General features: G+C 44.1%; 2 protein-coding genes across 4 annotated transcripts in view; one reads left to right on the forward strand and one right to left on the reverse strand.

The window, feature by feature from the left end:
- Window positions 1–1207: 1207 nt before the first annotated feature.
- On the reverse strand, window positions 1208–7578 carry SNRPE (small nuclear ribonucleoprotein polypeptide E). Its single transcript, XM_073667087.1, has 5 exons — window positions 7433–7578; window positions 7191–7217; window positions 6186–6248; window positions 4475–4553; window positions 1208–1465 (listed from the first exon to the last, which is right to left on the reverse strand). The coding sequence occupies exons 1-5, from the start codon at window positions 7484–7486 to the stop codon at window positions 1410–1412; spliced, it is 279 nt and encodes a 92-aa protein (XP_073523188.1). The 5' UTR covers window positions 7487–7578; the 3' UTR covers window positions 1208–1409.
- The window catches only part of TRAF3IP3 (TRAF3 interacting protein 3), a 290160-nt gene continuing 282770 nt past the window's right edge, over window positions 7546–14935 (forward strand). For 2 of the 3 annotated variants that reach the window (XM_073667066.1, XM_073667064.1), the window contains exon 1: window positions 7546–7695. The gene's annotated coding sequence lies outside the window, so the exon portion shown is untranslated. Of the gene's footprint in view, window positions 7696–8869; window positions 8908–14935 lie in introns of those variants that run through there. The other variant, XM_073667068.1, reaches the window with a different exon arrangement.

The raw sequence follows: 14935 nt of genomic DNA on the forward strand, positions 1-14935 counted from the left end.
TGCTGAAAAGGTTGCAAGGCAGGATAATCCAGATGGTGGATTAGCAGTCCAAATCAAGTTCCAAAGAAATTCAAGCTGTCTTGCAGACATCATTGTCAACAGGAACTATACGTCGATATTTGAATGAAATGAAACGCTAAGGCAGGAGACCCAGGAGAACCCCACTGCTAACACAGACATAAAGCTAGACTGCAGTTTGCCAAAATGTACAAAAGTAAGCCAAAATCCTTTTGCTGAAGCGTCTTGTAGACAGACGAGACCAAGATAGAGCTTTTTGATAAAGGACATCATTCTACTTTTCACTGAAAACCAAATGAGGCCTGCAAAGAAAAGAACATTGAACCTTTACGATATTTGACTGTAAGTACTAAGATCTTTTGGGGTTGTTCTGCTGCCTCTGGGTGCCTTGACTGTGCAAGGCATCATAAAATCTGAAGAACACCAAAGGATTTTGTGTCGCAATGTAGTGCCCAGTGTCAGAAAGCTGGGTTTGTGTCCTAGGTCATGGGTCTTGCAGCAGGACAATGGCCCCAAACAAACTACAAGAAGCTCCCAGAAATGGATGAAAAAGCGCTGGAGAGTTCTGAAGTGGCCAGCAATGAGTCCGGATCTAAATTGCATTGAACACCTGTGGATTGATCTTAAAATTGCTGTTGGGAGAAGGCACCTTCAAATATGAGAGACCTGGAGAAGAGTGGTCCAAAATTCCAGTTGAGAGATGTAAGAAGCTTGTGGATGGTTATAAGAAGCGATTGATTGCAGTTTAATCCAAACGGTGTGCAACCAAATATTAAGTTGAGGGTGCCAACAATTTTGACCTGCCCATTTTTGGCGTTGTGTGTGAAACTATTTCCAATTTTTTCTCTTTTTTTGTGTTGCTCCAATACACACAAAAGGAAATAAACATGTGTATAACAAGACATGTGCAATTTTCTGGAACAATTTCAAGGGTGTTAACACTTTCAGCCATGACTATAAATGTGCCGACGGTGGTCCTGGTGATGTATTAATGTACTGATGGTGGTTCTGGTGGTGTATTATTGTAACTAGCCCTTTAAAAGTATCCTGTGGGATTGGTTAAGTATGGCAAAGTGGCACATTGGCCAAAAAATGTTGTGCATCCCTGGAATAGAGTTTCCCTCAAATAAAAATACCACGTTGCTAAATCCCTGCCCACATAAGAGGATTACAAATATAAAGAAACAGATTATAATTAGAAATTATTTATCAAAATGACAAAACTACGTTTATACAGGCATTACTAGTTTAAATGGAAAAAACAAACAAAAATAAAAAAGAAATTGGAACGCTTCACAGGAAAAATTTGCACCTGGTTTATTGGGCTCTAAACTTAATGTAGTAACAAAAAATATCTATGTAAAAAAAAAAAATCTTGAAACTTGGTGTGGTTAATTTACGACACTTTGTAGCAAAGTAATGTTGTCTCCTTTAAGCATTATACGACCTAAGAGGTAAAGAAAAAAAGAATTAACATGGATAGAGAATTCAATACGTTAGCGCAATTAACACAAATTTAAGGGTCGTCATCATCATCAACTTTGCAATCACACAAATAATTTTTTTTTTTTTTTTTTACTGCTTCGTCAAGAATTACGGCAACTCTACAGATCCAGCTGTGGTCACTGCACAATCCACATTAATTATTGGACATCTTGAATAAGTGCACCATCAGATCAGGTGTCATTGCTGTTAAGTGCTTATCTATAAGTAAATAACTGAACGTAAGGTTTTAAAATGTAAAAACATGTAGCATGTGCAATATAAAACTGCTGAAACCAGTGACTTAATGGACTGGTTGATGCACTGCACTATGTTGCTCCAGGAAAATCTATCATGAGCCATCAGAGCATTGAGGGTGGGAAACAAAAAAAAAGAATTTGTTTTAATATTACTTTCTACAGCTAGTTTAACCCTTTGCAAACATGTGACATAATAGTACATCACGTCACATGAAGTCGTATGGAGCAGGCTCAGTAATTGAGTAAGCACCATATCCAGGATATTCCAGCTGTGTTACACAGCCAGCATTTTCCCATTAATAGAAGTGACCAAAGGTTGCTCTGATTTAATAATTTTATCATTTAAAATGCTGCTGTCAATCACTGACAGCGGCACTGAAATAGCGCCATCAACTATGCAAGCAAACACTGGATGTTGTCTGGCATCCAAAATGCGAGTGAAGTGAGGCCAATGGGTTCTCATGGCAACCTGCTGAATGCCCCCATAGCTGCCAACTTCGTTCTTCTATGGTACGGCTTCATAGGAGAACGTGATTTAGCTATATACTGCAATATTGTAGGATTCCAGTATACACATCAAATGATTACAGATGCAAATCCTTTAACCCCTTCACCCCCGGGCCACTTTCCATTTTTGCGCTTTGCTCCCCTTCTTCCAAGAGCCATAACTTCATTTTTCGGTCAATACAACCACGTGAGGGCTTATTTTTTGGGGGGACGAGTTGTACTTTTGAACGACATAATTGGTTTTACCATATAGTATACTGGAAAACGGGAAAAAAATTCCAAGTGCGGTGAAATTGCATAAAAAGCACAATTCCAAGTTGTTTTTTTTTACCATGTTCACCAAATGCTAAAACTGACCTGCCATTATGATTTGCCTGGTCATTACGAGTTTGTAGACACCAAGCATGTACATGTTCTTTCATTTCAGTGGTAAAAAAAAAAAAAAGTTTGTAGAAAAAACACAAAGCTTTTTTTTGAGGCTCTTCGCACCTCCATTTTTCGGGATCTGGGGCCAGGTGAGGGCGTATTTTTTGCACGCCGAACTGACATTATTGATATCATTTTAGTGTAGATACTATATTTTGATCGTCAGTTATTGCATTTTATTACAATGTTGCAGCGACCAAAAATTGACGTAATTTTTTTTTCTTGCTATGCCGTTTACAGATCGGATTAACTCTTTTTTTATATTGAAAGATTGGGCGATTCTGAACACAGCAATACCAAATGTGTATGTGATTTAATTGTTTTATTTTGAATGGGGCGAAAGGGGAGTAATTTAAACTTTTAGATTTATTTTTTTTTACCTGCTTCAATATTCTCCATTGGAGACAAGAAGCTGTGATTGTCTGATCGCCTCTGCTACACACAGTCGATCATCTGATTGCCTGTGTGTAGCAGAAATGTTCACTTGCTATGAGAGCCGACCGCTGTGCAGCGCTCATAGCATCCTGGCAATGACAAACACAGAGGTGTCATGCCAACCCATCGGCGACCTGCGGTCATGTGACACAGGCGCCGATGGGAGGGACTACCAACGTCCTGCCGCAGCCATGTTAAATGCCGCTATCAGAGACTGACAGCAGCATTTAACATGTTAAGAGCCGCGGGTGGATCACGATTACACTCACAGCTGTTAGGGGCACATGACAGCTGATCAGATCAGCTGTGATGTTCCTTGGAAGGTGCAGGCTCATCACCAGTATGGAAAATGGAAGTACATGCTCCTCACTAATATAAGGTCATGTTTTTGGTTTAAGTTTAACTAAACGTATCCTGTAGGTTTGTCATAACCCGGGGACGACTTGTAGTAGACAATTCAACGTATGGCCGTGTAGGGTTGTAACCAGGGCTGTTGAGTTGGTAAGCAAAACCTCCGACTCCTCAATTTCCATGACTCCGACTCCCTCATACATGGCTCATGTTTAAGTGATAAATTTCTAGACCCTTAGATCAGGAATAGGACAGACATTTATAGGACATTTCATAACTTTCCCAAATTCTTATGAAATATTCCCCACAAACTGCATTGTACTACTGTACCCAATATATATTTTAGGAGTTAAAGTTGGTCCATTTTATACCGGCTCAGACTCCACAGCCCGGGTTGTAACAGTGCCTCTGTTCAGGCTCATTAAACGGAGTATTAAAGTACAGTACCCCTGTGCATGAAATTCATATACCACTTATGCAATTTATGTCTGCTAATCAGCAAAAAATATATACAGTACAGCCAAAAGTTTGGACACACCTTCTCATTTAAAGTTTTTTTCCGTATTTTCATGACTATGAAAATTGTACATTCACACTGAAGGCATCAAAACTATGAATTAACACATGTGGAAGTATATACTTAGCAAAAAAGTGTGAAACAACTGAAAATATGCCTTATATTCTAGGTTCTTCAAAGTAGCCACCTTTTTCTTTGAGGACTGCTTCGCACACTCTTGGCATTCTCTTGATGAGCTTCATTGGATTGCCTCTTTGTTAGGGAATCCACACGTGTTAAAGCTGCCTTACAGCTGTAAATCATGCAGATGCAGGGACTCGAACATAATATACGAGCACGCTGAAGATACTCGGTAAGCACCCGAGCATGCTCGGTTAAACGACCACGCTCGCTCATCACTAATAATTATACAAAAAGACAACCTTTATAAGAAGAAACCTTCTATCCTAACTTGCAAGTATAAGTCAAATTCACTCACCAAGCTGTTTCCGTGACTTTGTTTTCAGGTGGATTTCTTCAGCGTCATCCAAAACTAGATTCATATACTCATCAAAACCCTGCGAATTACACAAGAAATATAATGAAATTAACTACCCCGACACCTTATAGGGAAATTGCAAGACTTCATTCATCATTGGCTCTTTACAAATCTGCCCCACTGGCTTTTCACAATGAAGCAGGGTATACGCTGCCCAGCTCCATTGGCACACTGTACACGCCCAAGGAGGCAGCAGTGGCGCAAGCATCAGCCAGTGTGCCAATAAACATGCACACAACTCACTGCGCATTACAAGGGAGGCAGAAATTTGCAAATCACGTCACTCATGCCCACATGGGAGTAATAACACAATTAGTAGGGAGTTTGGTGCAGGTATAGCAATGTCCCCAAGTCTTGTCACCCACTAATAAGCATATATGGAGATTCAAAAATCTATAAGCCACAGAAAAAGGTTTGTTGGGAAATAGATAAAAATAAAACATGGTGGCGGTTTGGGGGACCTGGAGAAACAGCTAGGTTCAATTTAATCACGGACAGCACACCGATGTAATCCATGCACTCTGTGATTTTCACAGACCCAAAGACTTATAAGGGTAATTTTGATCTGTGACATGAACCAGAAACTAATATCTTTGTGATTGTTTTGCAGATGCACAGTCCGCATTAAAAAACAAACAAAAAAAAAACAACACACGAATGTGAGCAGCTTCATAGATTGTAATGGGTACGTATTCTGGCTTTAGCATGGGTAAAAAAAAAAAATTTAAAAAAATTGAAAGCCCAACAACCCTGATGCGCGTTGTTCTAGGTACATATCCATTGCGGATATATCTGGTAAGTGTTAATCAATGCATATCCTTTGTGGTCATTATTGCACCTTAAGCTCGGAGACTCCTCATAAACACTTTATATTTATATGTTCATGTACATGGATATCTACATGTGAGCAGATTAATGTTTTGGTGCATACTAATATATTATTGATTATACTTTACCAATATGGTTGCTTCCCCTGTACACCAGGTGTCTCTACGAGCCATATATACGCCTAAACTTTCACTACTGACCCTAATTGTTTTTAACCTTTAATGTTGCAAACACTTTTTGATACTTAATAAAATTACATGTTTTATATATTTTGCTACCAAGAGGGTTTTTGACTCTGTAGGATTTATGTTTATTCCTCAGGAACATGGCCTCTTACTCTCTATATAATATTATCTATGTTCAGATAATTGGTGTAATAGCATCTGCTAGTTAGTGATACTGGTCACTCTCTCCTACCAGGGAGGGGCACAGAGATTTCCATTGAGCTTCACTCATCTGCTTCGCAATCAGTCTCATGCATACATACATACACGAGACGGAGGTTACATGACGCTTATAGATGCATTATTGCCACCTTTATTTGTAATCGTGTAAAGATTAATTTCATGATTCTAACCATGGCATCAATTGCCAATACCATATTTTAATAATGATAACTAGCAGCAAGCAATGGTAAAAATCCACTAAGATAACAATGGAAACTAATGTGTGACAGCAATAAATTCTGCACTAAAATAAGTAGAATAAAGCTACTAACAAATTATAAAAATCTGGAACATACACTATCGCACCGCAATAACTCTGTGCCATGTATGGCCACCAAGATGCCTTATAAAGTAAGAAGATCTCAGCCATCACTTACAATTATACAGCCTTCAATCCGCATGTTCACCTGCTCATACAGCCACACCTGGATCCGGGATCTCTGTAATAGCAAAGAGCAGTCACTGCATATCCTGAGGCCACGTATATTTGCTATGCTCGCTCCTCTATCCTATATATACTGTGGAGACCTTCAAGTATAATGCTTAAAGAGTTATTCCCTTGGGATAGGTGATTATTTGCTGAACGATGGGGGTCCAAACATTGGGACCCTCACCACTCCAGAAAACAGGGCTCTGCAGAAAAAGACGAATGCCATGCTTGACCCTCTACAATACAAGGCCCCCTTCTTGGAATGGTGTTCCAGCAAGTTATTACCTATTCTATGAGTAGATGATAATTTCTTAAAGGGGTTATCAGAGCTTGAGACTAAAATCTAAAGTCACCTTATCGTGACAATATGCAATGTGTACACTGCCACTATTCTCCTGTATTCACCCTGTGAGCAGACAGTCAGGTGACGGCATATATGTAATTTTCAAATTAGCTGTCACGAGCCGACTACCTAGTCTCAATTTAGCTCATTTCAGTTGGCAGGAACGCTATTACCTGCAGATTAACAGCATATTTGCAAGTTAATAGCATTTTTTTCACGTGACAGGTTCCCTTTAACCAGACAAAGTTTAATATATTGAAAAATAAAAGTTTGGTTTTATATCTTCACCACATAAGTCTCCTCGCTGGTTATACATGCAGGAAGAGAAAAAAAAATGAAGCTGCACTCCAACTGATGTATACAGGATGCAACATTTCAGATACGTTTCAGTGCAGCCTTCACACATGTGTAGTGCACTGGAACACGCTGCTTGGATACATTAGCTGCGGTGCTGCTTCAGTCTTTTCCCATCCCCCATACTAGGTGATAACCTTTTCCCTCTGGACAACCCTTTTAAGGTAGAAAAAGATGCTGGTAATACACATTGTGGAGGGCTCTCTCCAGATCAGCAGGGCACATACACCACATACATGTGAGGACAATACTTACATTTTGTAGATACCTGAAGATCAGATTCTGAACACAAGGGGTTAAAGAACATAAACATTAGAGTGCAGTGTCCGCAGGCAGTGACAGCTCTGCCCCCTGCAGACATGTGTGTGTCCCTGCACGCAGCATGGCGACCACATACGTGAGAGCCGTGCCGGGTCCTGACACCACATGTGCTCGCCCCCAGCCCCTCTGCCGGCGGACAGCAGCTCCCCGAACCCCAACACATCAGAAAAAGATACGATGGGCTGCACCATCACTTTCTGCACCTTCGGCCCCTGTCCTCGGTACGCCATCCTCTCCAGATATCAGCCGCCTGCAAGAAACCGGAACCGGAAACAGAAAGGAAATCCAAGCAGGCGCAGTGACGCATGAGAATGGCCGGAAGTGGTGAGCGCGAGACACGGGACACGTGACGTACACCCCGGAAGTTCACTTTCCCGCCCTTTTTCGGCCAGTTCCTCATCAGGAAAGGTCTTTGGATGACGTCATCAGAATGTGACAGGTTCGTACGTCATCGGGTCATGTGACGTGACAGCTGCGTCTTCTCTTGGCTCCCTGCAGTACCATGCATGGGCTGGTGTCGGGGGTGGATGCCGGCAGCGAGTGTTGGGGGGGGTGTGGATACCGGCAGCGGGGGTCGGGGGGCTGTGGATACCGGCAGCGGGTGTCTGGGGGCTGTGGATACCGGCAGCGGGTGTCGGGGGGCTGTGGATACCGGCAGCGGGTGTCGGGGGGGCTGTGGATACCGGCAGCGGGTGTCGGGGGGGCTGTGGATACCGGCAGCGGGTGTCGGGGGGGCTGTGGATACCGGCAGCGGGTGTCGGGGGGGGTGTGGATACCGGCAGCGGGTGTCGGGGGGGGTGTGGATACCGGCAGCGGGTGTCGGGGGGGGTGTGGATACCGGCAGCGGGTGTCGGGGGGTGTGTGGATACCGGCAGCGGGTGTCGGGGGGGGTGTGGATACCGGCAGCGGGTGTCGGGGGGGGTGTGGATACCGGCAGCGGGTGTCGGGGGGGCTGTGGATACCGGCAGCGGGTGTCGGGGGGGGCTGTGGATACCGGCAGCGGGTGTCGGGGGGGGCTGTGGATACCGGCAGCGGGTGTTGGGGGGGGCTGTGGATACCGGCAGCGGGTGTCGGGGGGGCTGTGGATACCGGCAGCGGGTGTCGGGGGGGGGGGGGGGGGTGTGGATACCGGCAGCGCGTGTCGGGGGGGCTGTGGATACCGGCAGCGGGTGTCGGGGGGCTGTGGATACCGGCAGCGGGTGTCGGGGGGGCTGTGGATACCGGCAGCGGGTGTCGGGGGGGGGGGGGGGGGTGTGGATACCGGCAGCGGGTGTCGGGGGGGGGGGGTGTGTGGATACCGGCAGCGGGTGTCGGGGGGCGTGTGGATACCGGCAGCGGGTGTCGGGGGGCTGTGGATACCGGCAGCGGGTGTCGGGGGGGGCTGTGGATACCGGCAGCAGGATTCTGTGCAGCCTGGTGTGCGTTCACAGGACTCGGGCTCCCTGTTCACCACATGCGGTTTTATTGAAGTTGTCTTGTGGTTTTCTTTGCGTCAAATTCCTCCACATGGCGGTCGTGCTGCGTGAATTTTGCACAAAATCAAAAATACTCTTTTTTTGGTGTGTGACCTATTTTGTATTTTTTTTAGTGCAACAAGTCACATGGCGGCAAAAATTGCATAAATATAGCTGGCGGTGGTGACCGGACCGAGGTACATTTGTGCCAATTACAATTTTTTTAAAAAAGTTGCATTTTCTGAATCGGTGTGAAACCTGTGGAAAAGTCATATTGGCGTAAAAATCAGAAAACTAAGGTACAAAAGGTGCAAAACAATGACCTTGTCACAGATCGAAAAGGCGCCGGTTGGGAGCCATACGTGAAAATGTCTTCTGTAAGATCTTATAAGGAACCTGTCAGGTCTCCCGTCCTGGCACTATAACGATTTCAAGCCTTATTCCAGCTATGTCCCAAACTGTTATTTATACGTCTGAAAAAAACTACTCAGTACAAGTAAATTAGTCGGCCGGGCACCAACCCCACAGAACAGTCCGGGCGAGGCATGATTGACATTCACTGTGCCCATGCCATGTCAGCTGATCAAAGCCTCGCACATGCTCACAACTTCATTCATCCCTGGGCATGTGCAATGAAGTCACAGAAAATCCAATCATGCTGCCAAGAGAGGGCGACATTGCACAGGCATTGTGGAGAATGTGGAAGCGACGCTCCCCCTGACTGATACCAGATAATGTTCATATACTGAGGGATGGCAAACGTGTTTTTTAACACAGACATTAGGATATGTTCACACTAAGCTTTTTTTTTTTTTTGGTTTGGTGCTTCAGTAAATGCTCCTTTGAGGAGTTTTTGGAGGAGCGCTGTGTTTCCTGAAGCATTCTTGTAGAGTTTTTCTCCCCAAATGATTTCTGCAGCCTTTTGATTGGACAGTGCCTAGTTTTTAGTTTCTATAAGGAGACTCTTCCAAGAAGTGACATCCACTTTCTTTTCTCACATCAGGTGGTTTTGATAGCCAGAAGCGTTTAGGGCAGTGTTTCCCAACCTCCGGTCCTCACGGCCCCAAACACATCATGTTTTCAGGGTTTTCTTAGTATTGCTCAGGTTAGAGAACCTGTGACAATGTCTGATGCCTTGATATTTATACTGTGAGCTGTGCAATGCTAAGGAAATCCTGAAATCATGATCTGTTTGGGGGCCGTGAGGACTGGAGTTTGGGAAACACCGGTTTAGGACATGTGCACATGGCGTCTGTTAGACTTCGGTGTAACTACATCGTGTTTGAAGCAGAAGACGTTTCAGTAAAACGCCGGGGTCTATCCTTGTTGTCTATTGCGTTATTCTTTCAGCCTCCCTGCTTCCGGCCTTGTTTTTTTCTTTTTATTTGCAACATGAATATGATAGTCGCTTCTTCTGAGTGGAAGCCGCCGGGAGAATGGACGGGTCACTTTTTTTAGCTACTTCACGGCTTTCGAAGCAGTTAAAAGGAGTCACTAAAGCCGAAACATGTACACCCCAAGTGTTACAGTGCTGTAAAATCCGCCTGAAAAAGATGTGTGTAAATACCGTTGAAAGATGCTCAAAAGCCTGAAGTTGTTTTTCCATACAAATGAGTAGGACAATTCTTTTTAGCGTTTTATTAATGATTTTTCTTGTGTTTTTAAGAGCATAGAAAAAAACCTCAATATGGATATATTTCAACAATATGGGACATCAAGGACATGATTGTAATGCTGGATTGTGGCTCTGTGATGTTATGTGCCTGTCACAAACAGAACAGGCAACTTTAAAGGGAACCTGTCATGAAAAAACGCTATTAACCTGCAGATATGGGGTTAATCTGCAAGTTAATAGCGTTATGAACCTGCCCGGCACTTAGAGTCTTGCAGAACTTTATTCCCTCTGCCAGCGTTTGGCTTTCAGTCACGGGGGTGGCGTCAGCACAGGTTCAATCACCACTGCGTGTTTAGTGAGTGGTGGCTGTAACCGCCCCCACCCCGGCACTGATTGACAGCCGGCCCTAATGATGAGCTGCTGTCAGTCAGTGCCGGGGGTGTGGTTAGAGCAGCCGCTCACTATACACAGAGCGGTTTTCACTGGATAACCCCTTAAAATCAAATTTTTCTCCTTTATGATACTTTTCTCTATATGCACACCAGCACTGGATAAAACAAGCATTGTTAGAATTTTAATGCATGAAGATTTGTCATATATCTTTTAGATTTCATATCTGATCATTTTTCATCTGATTGTACTCCTTTTTGTCTGTGTGATCAAATGAATTTTTAAAAGGGAACCTGTCATGTCCAATAGAGCTCTTAATCTACAGCTATAGGATTAATGTGTAGGTTAACTGTGTGATGAATGTGACAGTCCGTTGTCCTGAAAATTAAAGTTATTTTTCCTGGGAGCCTCCGGCTTTCAGTCATACAGGCATGTCTGGAGCAATTATAGTTACCGCTCTCTGAATTAAGCTGCAGCATTTTAGAGAAAAACAGACTTTAAAACCTGCCGGGGACTGAGCCGCAAGGAAGGCTAGTTGGACAGGGGAACATTGGCAGAATGGGGACTTTTGTCCCCCTGTTCCCTCCTGGCCATAAGGCAGTGGCCAAAAAGTGAACTGTTTCAAATAATCTGTGCTGCTCCATTCATTGACTATGGGACTGAGAATGACAGCAGAGTGCGGCATTTGGCTATCTTTGACAGTGCCATAGACTTTAAATGGCAGGGCACATGCATGACTAGCAACGCCATTCAACCCCTCCTGACTGTGGGCTTGGGTCCAACATCAATCTGAGAATTATCACCTATCAAATGGATAGGTGTTCACCTTTTATGGATTGTAATGCCATTTTAGAAATTTATAGCAGTAAATAGAGAGGGCCGTGCATACTGTGAAGGAAATAAGTATTTGATCCCTTTCTGTTTTTGTAAGTTTGCCCACTGACAAAGACATGAACAGTCTATAATTTTAAGGGTAGGTTAATTTTAACATTGAGAGAATATCCCAAAAGAATCAAGCAAATCACATTGTATAAATTTATTTGCATTTTGCGGTGAGAAATAAGTATTTGATCCCTCTGGCAAACAACACTTAATACGTGGTGGCAAAATCCTTGTTGCCAAGCACAGCAGTCAGACGTTTTTTGTAGTTGATGGTGAGGGTTGCGCACATGTCAGGAGGAATTTTGGTCCAATCCTCTTTGCAGATCATCTCTAAATCATTAAGATTTTGACGCTGTCGCTTGGCAACTCGGAGATTCAACTCTCTCCATAAGTTTTCTATGGGCTTAAGGTCTGGAGACTGGCTAGGCCACTCCATGACCTTACTGTGCTTCTTTTTGAGCCACTCCTTTGTTGCCTTGGCTGTATGTTTTGGGTCATTGTCTTGCTGGAAGACCCAGCCACGACCCATTTTTAATGTCCTAGCGGAGGGAAGGAGGTTGTCACTCAGGATTTTACGGTACATGGCTCCATCCATTCTCCCATTGTTGCGGTGAAGTAGTCCTGTGCCCTTAGCAGAGAAACACCCCTAAAACATAATGTTTACACCTCAATGCTTGACAGTGGGGATGATGTTCTTTGGTTCATAGGCAGCATTTCTGTTCCTCCTAACACGGCGAGTTGAGTTAATGCCAAAGAGCTCAATTTTTGTCTCATCTGACCACAGCACCTTCTCCCAATAACTCACAGAATCATCCAGGTGTTCATTGGCAAACTTAAGACGGGCCTGCACATGTGCCTTCTTGAGCAGGGGGACCTTGCGGGCACTGCAGGGTTCTAAACCTTTAGGCTGTGTGCCCACGATGCGTTTTTTAAGCATTTCCGCAGTGGCAAAAACGCTGCAGAAACGCTTAAAAAACGCATGGTAGAAGGCCTGCCATGTTCCCCAATGATAATCCGCATGTGTTATGCACATGCTGCGGAAATTTCCGCTGCGGATTATCATTGCGGAAAAAACGCAGCACTACCAATTATTTTGTGTAAGTGCTGCATTTTCGCCGCCATTGACTTGCATTAGAACGCATGCATTCCGCTTCACTAGATAAGGACATGCGGAATGCTTGCGTTCAGTGTGCGGATGGTACCTAGGTCTAGAGGAGAGGAGACTCTCCTCCGGACCCAGGTACCATAGAAACTGTGAAAAAAAGAATAAAATAAAAAATTAAAGATTATATTTACCTCCTGGCGGCCCCCGGTCTCCTTGTCTGTGCTTGCCGGCAGCTAGCGATGGACTGAAGAACCTGTGCTGACGTCATAGTCATGTGACGGGTCACGCGACGCTGACGTCAGCAGGTCCTTCAGTGTAACGCGATCTGCTGGCAGCCTGGACGGAGGGAAACAAGACACCGGGGGCCATCAGAGGGTGAGTATTTATTTTTTACCATTCTTTCGGTCACAGTATATAAATCCATGCCATTTTGTATGGATTTATATAGTGTGACCAAGTTGACAAGCACTTTCCAAGTGATGCTAAAATTGCTTGGAAAGCGCTTGTCAACCCGCATGCGGAAATGCAAGTGAAGAACTCTTCACATCCGCATGTCCCTGGCAGGGAAACACATGTACAATCCGCATGTACTATCCGCATGCATTTTTTCTGCCAGGGAGATGCAGAAACGCTCAGGAGAAAATCCTGAGCATTTCTGCATCGTGGGCACATAGCCCTAAGGCATCATGTATTACCAATGGTTTTCTTGCTGACTGTGGTCCCAGCTGCCTGGAGATCATTAACAAGTTCCCCCGTGTAGTTTTAGGCTGATCTCTCACCTTCCTCATGATTAAGGATACCCCACGAGGTGAGATTTTGCATGGTGCCCCAGATCGATGTCGATTGACAGTCATTTTGTATTTCTTCCATTTTCTTACTATTGCACCAACAGTTGTCTCCTTCTCGCCCAGCGTCTTACTTATGGTTTTGTAGCCCATTTCAGCTTTGTGCAGGTCTATGATCTTGTCCCTGACATCCTTAGAAAGCTCTTTGGTCTTGCCCATGTTGTAGAGGTCAGAGTCTGACTGATTAATTGAGTCTGTGGAGAGGAGTATTTTATACAGGTGACTATGTAAGACAGCTGTCTTTAATGCAGGTAACGAGTTGATTAGGAGCGTCTAACTGGTCTGCAGGAGCCAGAACTCATAATGGTTTGTAGGGGAGCAAATACTTATTTCTCACTGCAAAATGTAAATACATTAATTTATACAGTGCGATTTTCTTGATTTTTTGGGGGGGATATTCTATCTCTCAATGTTAAAATTAACCCGCCATTAAAATTATAGACTGTTCATGTCTATGTCAGTGGGCAAACTTACAAAAACAGCAAGGGATCAAATACTTATTTCTTTCACTGTATGTGCAGCCACCTGTCCTTTCATTCTCAATCTGGATCCAGTGCAGCTTGTCTGGAGGACTCCTATTCTCCACAGATGTCACAGATGAATGACCCATGTCTATTAGACATTTATGGCATATCCATTTGAAGATATGCTATAATTGTCTACGATATTAACCCTTTAAGTTGCACAGCTTTTGTAGATTTTAATTGCACCTGAATCCGCAGTTTGTCCCATTAATTTCAGTTGAAGATGTGATATTTATGCCACGCAACTTATCAATAAAATAAATTTTCACGTGTGAAGTGATAAGTATCTCAAACAAAGTTGTGTAGCAGTAGTCTGTGGACGTCGAGGCCTCATACCACCCTCATGGAGTCGGTTTCTAACCGTTTGTGCAGACATGCACATTTGTGGCTTGCTGGAGGTCATTTTGGAGGGCTCTGGCAGTGCTCCTCCTGTTCCTCCTTGCACAAAGGCTAAGGTAGCAGTCCTGCTGCTGGGTTGTTGCCCTCCCACGGCCCCCTCCATGTCTCCTGGTAGCGCCTCCAGCCTCTGGACACTACGCTGACAGACACAGCAATCCTTCTTGCCACAACTCGGATTGATGTGCCATCCTGGATGAGCGGCACTACCCGAGCAACTTCTGTGGGTTGTAGTGTCCGTCTCATGCTACCACGACTGTGAAAGCACAACCAACATTCAAAGGTGACCAAAACATCAGCCAGAAAGCATTGGTACTGAGATGTGGTCTGTGGTCCCCACCTGCAGAACCACTCCTTTATTGAGTGTGTCTTGATAATTGCCAATAATTTCCATCTATTGTCTATTCCATTTGCACAACAGCATGTGAAATTGATTGTCAGTCAATGTTGCTTCCTAAGTGGACAGTT

Source organism: Phyllobates terribilis, unplaced genomic scaffold (assembly GCF_046119375.1).
Source record: "Phyllobates terribilis strain yellow unplaced genomic scaffold, ASM4611937v1 Scaffold_2__4_contigs__length_985480577, whole genome shotgun sequence".
Classification (NCBI taxonomy): domain Eukaryota; kingdom Metazoa; phylum Chordata; class Amphibia; order Anura; family Dendrobatidae; genus Phyllobates; species Phyllobates terribilis.